Source organism: Cervus canadensis, chromosome 18 (genome assembly GCF_019320065.1).
Source record: "Cervus canadensis isolate Bull #8, Minnesota chromosome 18, ASM1932006v1, whole genome shotgun sequence".
Taxonomy (NCBI): domain Eukaryota; kingdom Metazoa; phylum Chordata; class Mammalia; order Artiodactyla; family Cervidae; genus Cervus; species Cervus canadensis.
This window is the reverse complement of record NC_057403.1, coordinates 59,891,407-59,902,467: the sequence shown is the minus strand read 5'-3', so window position 1 is coordinate 59,902,467 and position 11,061 is coordinate 59,891,407. Positions and strand designations below refer to the sequence as shown.

General features: G+C 44.4%; 1 protein-coding gene across 1 annotated transcript in view; it reads left to right on the top strand.

Moving 5' to 3' along the window:
* The window catches only part of VAT1L (vesicle amine transport 1 like), a 165,926-nt gene that overhangs the window by 17,928 nt on the left and 136,937 nt on the right, over positions 1 to 11,061 (top strand). Inside the window, exon 2 of the mRNA XM_043437233.1 lies at positions 10,589 to 10,718. Coding sequence (XP_043293168.1) covers positions 10,589 to 10,718 — 130 coding nt within the window. The remainder of the gene's footprint in view (positions 1 to 10,588; positions 10,719 to 11,061) is intronic.

Sequence of the window (11,061 nt, the reverse complement as noted above, 5' to 3'; positions counted from 1 at the left end):
CCACTGCTGAGTTTCCCAAGTTTGCTGACATATTGAGTGCAGCACTTTCACAGCATCATCTTTTAGGATTTGAAATAGCTCAACTGAAATTCCGTCACCTCCACTAGCTTTGTTTGTAGCGATGCTTCCTAAGGCCCACTTGATGCCACATTCCAGGATGTCTGGCTGTAGGTGAGTGATCACACCATCGTGATTATCTGAGTCGTGAAGATCTTTTTTGTACAGTTCTTCTGTATTCTTGTCACCTCTTCTTAATATCTTCTGCTTCTGTTAGGTCCATACCATTTCTGTCCTTTATCGAGCCCATCTTTGCATGAAATGTTCCCTTGGTATCTCTAATTTTCTTGAAGGGCTCTCAAGTCTTCCCCATTCTATTTTCCTCTATTTCTTTGCACTGATCACTGAGGAAGGCTTTCTTATCTCTCCTGGCTATTCTTTGGAACTCTGCATTCAAATGGGTATATCTTTCCTTTTCTCCTTTGCTTTTCACTTCTCTTCTTTTCACAGCTATTTGTAAGGCCTCCTCAGACAGCCATTTTGCTTAAACAAAGCCAAAATATAGGAGAAAAAAAGAAGAAGAAGTATTGGGAGCAAGATTTTCTGAGATCGGTGATTATGGTCCTAGATGTTTTTAAGCTATCAGCTGTGATCAAGAAACAAAACCAAATCTTCATTCTGGGGAAATGAGGGAATGACTCAAACCTGTGTTTCTTTGGCGCCTCCCCCTTGGGTTTGGAATTCAGTGCTTTGATGAACATTGCAGCAGCCAGAGGAGAGCTGAATGAAGGGCAAAGCAGTTTGAGGTAACCACCAAATAAATAAATATTTAAAATGTAAAAAAAAAAAAAAAGGAAGGGCACAGCTTCCTGGCTGCGGTAGCCCAGTGCAAAGCTGCAGGCTGGGAGCCTCCGGGCCAGGCTGCGATGGCTGCTGGGCAGTGATGTTCACCAAGCAGAGGGAACTCCAGACTCCCTGCATGCCGTCTGGCCGTGTTCCCTCTGGTGTCTGGGTCTCCACCAGTATCCTGTGATCCCTACCTTCCCGCAGATACAGAGAAAGCCCCAAGCTACTATTTTTCATGGATTTCTCCAAGCCGTTTACTAACCCTGCATGTATATTTTTCATAGCTGAAAATTATCTCTCAAACCCTGTAAAAGACTTTTTTTTTCTTTCCCCCAGCATCACTGAGATAGGACTGATGTATAACACTGTGTAAGTTTAAAGTTAATTTGATACAGTTGTAAACTGCAAAATGATTACCACTGTCCCATTAGCCGCCTCCATGCTCTCAGGAAGTCACCGTTTCTTTTCTGTGGCGAGAACATTTAAGATCAACTGCTGCACGTGTTTTGATAGTTTGTCTGCCTTTCCCCTTCTCTTTTTTTCTTAGTTTGTCGTGTCCTTGACGCTTTGATCTCTTCAAGTCCTTGCTTTCTCTGCCTCTTTCCCTCTCATCCTTTAGATCCCAGTTTAAAGATATCATCCTCTCCTTCCTTCCCAGCGTTGGTCATAAGGACCCTAGACCTTTCCTTCTCAGAAACCACCATGCAGAGGACACCTCTGTAAATTCTCACCATCAGTGAGCACCATCACCGCTGCTCTGGGCCAGCAGGGGGATAAAACCCTGCAAAGGAAGACCCCTCTTATGGTGGATGCTGGGGTACACCACCCAGGGCCCCCTTTTAGGACTGAAGAGCTCCTTCCCCCAGCTATAGCGAGTGCTGGCTGCTGCGGGCTGCAGTTACGTCCCTGCTGAGGAGTTGCCCTCAGCAGAAGGAAGTACCCTCGCCTGAGATCAGAGCTCCTCCGAGGGACGGCTCTCATCCAATGAGCAGTTGACACGAGGTGAAAAGGTCCAGGCCCCTTGCCTGGATCCATCATGACTTGAGGTCTCATCCTAGCTCTAGAACTCTCCACGGATAAATTGTGTCCTTTTTTACTACCACGTCAGTGTTCAACCTGTCCTTCCACTCAGCCCAGCTTCCCTCACCCCCGGGGAGGTGGTGTTCTCTGGGGTACCTCCTATCGACCCTCCTGCATGCAGAGCTGAGTCTCAGAGTCTGCTTCCCAGGGAGCCTGACCCATGACGGCTTCTCTGTGTGGTGACGATGGTGATGGTGCTTGTGGCGCTGCTGACAACGCCAGCCGCTCACACTTCCTGAGCACTACGGTGTGTGAGGCATCCCTGTGTGAGGACAGCGTCCTGTCACCTGCGATCCACGCCAACCCCGACAGCGTGAGGCTGTTCCTAGCGCGTTTCTGAGATGAGAAAACTGAGGTCAGGGAGATGAAGCAACCCCCTGGTGGAGAAGTCAGAAAGCAATAGCTAAGGGTTGAAGTGTAGCTTTGACTATAGAGCTTCCCTGGTGGCTCAGATGCTGAAGAATCCACCAGCAGTGCGGGAGACCTGGGTTCGATCCCTGGGTGGGGAAGATCCCCTGGAGGATGGAAAGGCTACCCCCTCCAGTATTCTGACCTGGAGAACTCCATGGACTGTAGAGTCCATGGGGTCACAAAGTGTCGGACACGACTGAGTGACTTTCACTTTCTTGTGGAAGTTGCTCAGTTGTGTCTAACTCTTTGTGATCCCGTGTCTGACTCTATACAGACCAGGGATCTTCCCGACCCAGGAATCGAACCAGGGTCTCCTGCACTGCAGGCGGATTCTTTACCCACTGAGCTATCAGCGAAGCCATCACTTTCACAAAGGGTGTCACCAAAGCTAAGAGTTCTTTGAGAAACCCTTGTTGAGGGTCCTTGTTTTAACTCCATGGTTATCTTGTCTGTGAGTCCATCTCCTGCTGGGCAGGTGAGCTCTCTGGCTACACTTCTATCGAACCACTCATCCCACTGTGTTGTAATCAGCTTTCACGATTCTGTTTCCCCATGAGAAACTGGGCCCCCTGTGAACTGCAGACATCTAGTACTAAGTCTCCGCTCAGGATATAGTAAGTGCTCAGTGTGACATGTGAGTTGAGAAGGCCCCTCTCTGTAACTGGAAAAATTGAGTGGTGGTCTCTCAAAAGGAAAGCAAAGGGCAGTAGCCTCTGGAGACATCACTTGCCTTCACCTCTTGGCTTTATAAACCTTGATGTGCCTCCCTGTTGTTCTCTGTAAAATCTGGGTAATGTGTATCTCTTAGCCTTGTTATGGTTGCTGTAAAAATTAAGTATCACACTTACAGACATTTAACACCACGCCTGATACATAGTATGCACCCCATAAATGTTATCTATTACAATGACTTAGCCTCAAATAATTCCTTTTCTCCCCATCCCTATCATCTGAGGAATTAGAATGGGGGTTTCTACAGATCTACTAGTTTCTTGGGGGCTCCTCCAACCATCACAAAGCCCTACATGAGAACCCATCACAGAAAGGACCCATCTCTTCTTGAAAAGTCTTCTTTGTGGGAATGGCTGATTTAAGGCTACTTAGAGCAATTTTTCTCAGTGCTGATCACACATGAGAATGTGTGCCTGGGTAAAACAGAGTCTCAGAGCTAGGACCAGAGTGTGCACATTTGGGGATTTGTGGGCCAGTTGGGGGGTGGAGATATATATATATATAGTGTGTGTGTGAGGGGGGAGCTATGATGGTGATGACATGCATCCAGAAAATTACTGTACCTGACACTCACTCAGACTGTGCCCACATGGTCAGCAACTCCTGTGGGGGGAGTCTCACAGCTGTGAGGGGAGTCTCACAAAGAGTGAGACTGTCTTACACAGATCTTGTTAAACGTGAATTCAAAGTATTGGGTTGGCCAAGAAGTTCGCTCTGGAAAAACCTGGAGGAACTTATTGGCCAAGCCAGTATCTTGGAGATTTTTCAGGGAATCATAGAGTTCATGAATTGAAGAAACTTAAAACATGTCAGCTGGTTCTATATCTTGAATTTCCTCCATGACATCTCTTTGTGATCTTCAGAAATACCCTTACTAACCAGGAATGTGACAGCCAATCCAAAATTTTTATCAGCAATTTGGACAGAAAAGTCAATGGCTTGATAACTGCATCCTCAGAGGCTACATGTCCAAAAGGAAGAGCCAGTTTTTTGGATGAAAGAATTAGGATCCAGGAAAGAACCAGACAAATCAGAATGATGAACCTAATCTAATAAGACCACATTTAACAAAAGTAATATAATTCTTTGGACTAGGGTCAAAAAATTCAGCTGCGTTAGAGGACTATAAGAGAGCTTTTCATTTTCTTATCTACTTAATCATCATCTATTAATTTTTACCTTGTCTCATCCCAAAGACAACTTGATATAGCTTTAAAAGAAATGATACAACAGCAGTTCTCTAAGTGTGCTTCCCAGAGCAGCAGCAGCTGGAAGCTTGTTAGAAATGCAGGTTCTTGACCCTCCCCCAGACCAGCTTAGTCAACAGTGCAGGAGTGGGACCCAGCCATCTGTGTTTTAATAAGAACTCCTCAGAATTCTGGTGTACAATCAAGTTTGAGATCCAAGATAACAGAGCCTAAGATTTTTTAAAATGGAAACCCCAAAGCATTCAGAAAGTTAAGGTGATGATGAGTGTTAGAATGACATAGAGAATGAATTCCAGAAAGCTCTGCTGTTTTCAGGGAGGAGTGCTACAAATTTGGCCCAGAGCTTCCTGGTAGCAAATGCAAAGAAAGAAATATGATCAGTTTCTACACTGTACTGGGCCTGTGAGACCCAGGTAAACTAAACCTCTGTGTTGAAATTTGAGGGAAAATTCCCAGTCTTCATAAAGAAGAGAATGTATATTGTAACAAATGATATGTTCAACAGTATCCCTCAGAAAGTAAAACGGGGGGTTTCTGAAGGTGGTTTCTGTGGCCATGTGTCTCTCAATTGAACCAAAGATGGGGCAAGATTAGGGATTCCTACTGAGTGCAAGATCAAAATATACGGTTGGGCTCCATTGAGCTGCATTAGTAGAGAAGTAGGATTCTGGAAGATTTTCAAGATTTTCATCACACTGTCCTTTGTCTAGTGATCTGTGTGTTCGGGTTCCTGTGGTCAGTGCCCAGGACACTGATGACCTCTGGGAAGAACAAGATGGCAGGAGATCCAAAACCCTTTCCCATGAGCAGCCTTCACCTTACCCTCACCTGGAAAATAAAAGGGGACTTTCTCCACATCTACTTGCTCTTCTTTGCTAAATCCCTCTTTGAGCCAATTTTCTCTCAAACTGGAAAATGAATAAACTATAGCTGGGTTGATTTTTCAGTCATCCACTTACTGGTGTCCTTTAAGAAATAACTCAGAAGCTTTTTTGCCCGGCAAAGGAAACCATAAACAAAGTGAAAAGACAACCTACAGGCTTGGAAAAAATATTTGCAAATGATGCGACTGACAAGTGACAGATTTCCAAATTATACAAACAGCTCATACAATCCAATATGAAAAAACCAAGTAATCCAATCAAAAAGTGGGCAGACGACCTAAACAGACATTTCTCCAGAGAAGACATACAAATGAGCAACAGGCACATGAAAAGATGCCTAATGTTGCTAGTTAGTAACGAAATGTAACTCAAGCCCACAATGAAGTATCAGAATGGCATCACTGAAAAGCCTGCAAATAGTCAACGCTGGAGAGGGTCATACAGAAAAGGGAGCCACCTATATTGTTGGTGGGGATGTAAGCTGGTACAGCCACTGTGGAGAACATTAGGGGGGTTCCTTAAAAATCTAAAAATGGAGTTGCCATTTGACCCTGCAATGCCACTCCTGGGCATAGAACTATAACTTGAGAAGATATGCACCCCTATGTTCACTGCAGTGCTGTTTTCAATAGTCAAGACATGGGAACGACCTAAATGTCCATCGACAGATGAGTGGATAAAGAAGATGTGGTACATACATGGGCTTCCCGGGTGGTGCTAGTGGTAAAGAACCCGCCTGCCAGTGCAGGAGACTTAAGAGTCATGGCTTCGATCCCTGGGTCAGAAAGATCCCCCAGAGGAGGACATGGCAACCCACTCCAGTATTCTTGCCTGGAGAATCCCATGGACAGAGGAGCCTGGCCAGCTAGAGTCCATGGGGTCACAAAGAGTCAGACGGGACTGAAGCGACTGAGCACCCACACACGCCTGATACATACATGCGTATGATGGAAGATCACCCAGCCATAAAAAAGAATGAAATGATGCCGCTTGCAACAACATGGATGAAATCACAGATTATCATACTAAGTGACGTAAGCAAGACAGAGAAAGACAAGTATCATACAATATCATTTATCTGTGGAATCTAAAAAATGATACAGTTGAGCTTATTTAAAAAACAAAAATAGACTCAGAAAGAAAACGAACATATGGTTATCAAAGGGGAGGGGGGGTGGAGGGATAAATTCAGGAATTGAGGATTAGCCGATATACACTACTGTCTATAAAATAGATTTTAAAAAGGACCTACTATAGCGAAGGAGCTATGTTTAATATATTTTAATAATCTATAATGAAAAAGAATCTGAAAAAGTGTATATCTATATACATGATATATATGTATATATACATATATAAAAAGCTGAATCACTTTGCTGTATGCCTGAAACCCTGTAAATCTCAGTCATAACACTTTAAGCCTCTTATTTGACTAATAATTTAGTGTGGGAGGGAGAAGAAGCCTTACGTTTATAACTATATCAGTCTTGGAGAAACACAGGATTGCATTTTTGCATCAAGCACCTCGCAGCAGTATTTCTTTTTGCAGCGCTCTCAGATGTTTAAGAGAGCCACATAAAAAGTCAGCAAGAAAGACACCTGTCAGTTACCCCTGGTGTGGGCCTGAATCACCAGGCATAGTCATGGCCACCCCCTCAGAATTTCCAGCTGAAAATAAAATCTTAGAGAAAATTGGAAACTATTATAATGACGATGTATGGCTTGATATGCCCCTGTGTTTTTTTCCAGAGGGGGTGGGAAGAAAAACGTGTTTGACAGACCCAAGTTTAAGTCCCTGCCTTCACCATTCACTGTCTGTGTGATCTTGGGCAAGGAACTTATTATCTCTAAACAATGTTACTGGTTTCGCTTGAAAAAAAAATAAATGAGGTCATTAATGGTTGTCCAGTGGGTGATTTACGGATATTGATTATGGCATTTGTTTTCATTTGTATTTTGGGTTCATGAGGCAGAAACCACACCTGTAACCCAATGACAGGCTCTGTTATAAACACACATGTGAAGTATCCGAGGACCCCTTAGATATCTGACGGCAGGAGGCACATGGGGCTAGGCGGTACCACAGATGGTAGAGAGTCGTCTCCTCCATCCTTGATAACTCCGCAGTGAGGTGTGTATACCTAAACTGGTGGAAGCTGTTGGGTTGGCTCTGCGACCCAGCTCAGTTCTGTCTTTTGACATCCTCTCTGGTACCAAGTTGTTCTCTTGATGCATGTTTCCCAATTCATAGTTTTTGAGATCCAGTTCTTGGACCAGCTCATTTACTCTATGCTGAATGGGCTCCTGCTTAAAGTAGGAGTGGCCACTCCTCCAGCACTGGGTCCAACCACTGGTACATTCAGCTGGCAAAGAGATAGGAAGTTATAAATGTGGCCCCTGGGTGTGCCCCCTTCATCAAGGGCAGTGGATGAAGTCCCTGTAAAGAGGGAATATGGTGTCATCTGTGAGGTCCCGGGGTCTGGACTTGGCTTGGATTTGGATCCTGACTTTGACAGTTTCCAAAGATGAGACTTTATACAAGTAACTTGTTGAGTCTACGTTTCCTCATCTGAAAAGTGGGTATGATAGTTCATTGCTATTGAGTCTTAAGCAATGGAAGGAAAGTGTTTATCACAGTTTCCGCCACAAATGGAGCCCTCAGTAAATGCTGGCTAGGTCCATATGAGGAGGAGGCGTATGGGCAGGCACCATGCAGCAGGTCTGATGTAAGTACCTCTTCAGCTCCTCTCTGTGTTGAGATAAACAACACTGACCCACCCCCTCACGTGGGACACACCTCCTTCCTGTTTCCATCCTGACGGGATCACTGCATGCCTCACTGAGAAAACGGTGCTCCTGGCTCTATAAGGTCAGTCTTAGCCCTTCTCTCTGGTGTCGAGTCGCTGGCTCCTCATTTATAGTCACTGTACCCACTTCGTGCCGGATGGAAATTGAAGGCTGCCCTGTGGAGCAGTGCAACAAGCACCTCGGCTGAAGCCTTATCCAAGGGACTGGCACGTTTACAGATCTGTCCAGTCATCTCTTCTGCCATTTCTCCACCAGAGTCTTGGGAAATCATAAGTTTTCACATGGGGGATATAACACAGTGAGCTGAAATGTGTGTGAAATGAGATGGAGTGTTTGATTTGGGATGTAGAAAAAATTTTTTATTGTTATACAGTGATGCTTTATTTATTTGATTCTGTCGGAAAATGGGCTATTTCATACAAGTGAAGCTTACAGATAGCTCAAGTTTTCCCATTTCAGCTCTGAAACGATCTTTCACTCTCATTTAATGGGAATCTTCCCAAAATGTATGTCACACTTCAGCCTTCTTAATAGATATTGTTATTATTGAATACGTACTTTTTACTTGGCACAATGCTTAACTCTCATCAGTTTTCCCAACAGCCCTGTGATATGGGTGCTCTCATAACCCCCATTTCACAGATGAGGAAACTGAGGCTTAGAGAGGTTGAGGAACTGACCCAAGGTTCCCCAGGGAGAAGTCATGGAATTGAGACTTTATTGAGTCACATTATTGGAGAACATTTTGGTTAATAAGTGGCCCTAAGAACTATTAAACACCAAAACAGGATCTTTGGAAGTCTGCACACATATTTCAGAAAGTTGTCCATGACTCTGAGCATCCCTTGGCTGTTTCCTAAAAGGAGTTAGTACTCAAGCTGGCAGCACATGTTTTTGAATATTCATGAATATTCCTTCATTCAGTGTATGTTGCTTGAGTACCTCCTATGTTGCTGTGGGTATGAGGAATGATAGGTATTCTGGGCGCCAAGAAGTGTGAGGCATGCAGCTGTCTTCACAAAGGGCACACGTCAGAGATACTTCAGTGGGGGGAATATGGGAATCTTGCCTCATTTGTGGCTAGAAAAATCTTGAGAAAGGGGTGACTCTAAAATCTACCTTTCAAGGAAGTCACCCTCCTTGCCCTTATCCGTTGCTTATGGAGAGACTGTCAAGCAGAGAGCAGAGGTGGTAGGTAGACGTCCAAGTGTCCTTGGCTCCAAAGAGGCCCAGGAGGAAACAGACAAGCTGCGTTTAAGAGAGAGTTCAAGTCTTCTGCTTGGGAAAGAAGCTGTGGTCAGAGGCTAATAGGCCTTGGGCCAGACCGAGGAGTTTGGTTTCTCCAACCCATGTCTTCCTTAGATGGCAGCTTGTGAAAACAGGAAGTATGTTAGAGCCACATGTGGTGCGAAAAAAATACACGTTCACGAATTTCACATACATACTTGCTCACTTCATTCCTTCATGGGTGTTAAATGCAATTTTCAATTGTAGCTCTTAAAAACCAAAACAAAACCAATAGTTTGGAACATTGGTAGCATCATTAGAATCAAGTATGTGGTTTTCCAAGGCAATGACTTTGACATGGTTTAATGATAACTTTCTTATTTCAAAAGTAATATGTCTGTAGAAAATACCAAACGGCTTCTCTCAGCCAGAGACAACTCAGGTTTTTGAAATGAACCTTCCAGTCTTCCCACACCCACTGGCCTGTCCCTTTGACCTCTCTCTTTGGAGTCACCATCCTGAGGTGCACCCAGCGTGGTCTCTTGATGGCTCAGCCACCATTACGGCTAGCCTTTATGGCATGGTGCTGGTGTAAGTCTGTGAGATGGTTGAAAGTGAAAGTGAAAGTTACTCAATCATGTCTGACTCTTTGCGACCCTGGAATTCTCCAGTTCAGAATACTGGAGTGGGTTGCCATTCCCTTCCCCAGGGGATCTTCCCAACCCAGGGATGGAACCCAGGTCTCGCGCATTGCAGGCAGATTCTTTACCAGCTGAGTCACCAGGGAAGCCCATGAATACTGGAGTGGGTAGCCTATCCCTTCTCCAGGGGATCTTCCCAACCCAGGAATCAAACCAGGGTCTCCTGCATTGCAGGTGGATTGTCTACCAGCTGAGCTACTGGTGACAGTCTTTTTGAGACCTTTTAAGTTAGATCATTTTTTCTCTTTCTTTTTCATAGATTGGTGGGTGGCCATTATGTCTGGCTGCTTTCTATGTTTCTTCTTATAAACTCTTCCTAGTATTTTTTTACCCTGAATTAAGTGCTAGAATGGCTAATGACCAGGCTGGTCAATACATTTTTAGAGTAAGAGTAAGGAGGCTGTGAGTGGGGACAATGAGGCTCTCTCTTGAATTAGAGCGTGAACACTGCAGATGCCATTTGAAGGGCTGAGAAAGCATAAGTTGCCTAGAGAGATGGTTGTTTTGCTTTTTGGGTGACATCTAGCTAAGTAACATTACTATTAGCCACATTTTGCCAGAAAGTTAAAAAAGAAAGAAGAGAGGAACTGGGGGAGGAAGGGGAGGGAGGGGATGGGAAGGAAAGAAGAGTCAAGTCAGTGCTTTCTTTCCATCTCACTGTGAATTTCTCTCTTTTCACGTTTGCTGTTTACAGTGGTTTAAACTTCATTGACTTGATGGTGCGCCAGGGGAACATTGACAACCCTCCCAAGACCCCCCTGGTGCCAGGATTTGAGTGTTCTGGGATTGTTGAAGCCCTGGGGGACAGCGTTAAAGGATTTGAGGTAATGTTTTGACTTCTGACTGAAAGGGTGATATTTATCTGGAATCTATTGAAATAATACAAGATTAAACAAAATATTATGCAAAATGCATTTGAAATCATCTATAACGTGTCTTCTTGTTATTTGCTTTTTAAAATTTATTTCAGTTGAAGGATAATTGCCTTATAGTTGTGTGTTGGTTTCTGCCATACAACGAGTGAATCAGTCATAGGTATACATAAGTCCCCTCGCTCTTGAACTTCCCCTGCCCCAGCCCGCCCCACCCCTCTAGGTTTTCACAGAGTGTCGCCTGGAGCCCCCTGTGCTATCAGCAACTGCCCATCAGCTATCTATTTCACACATG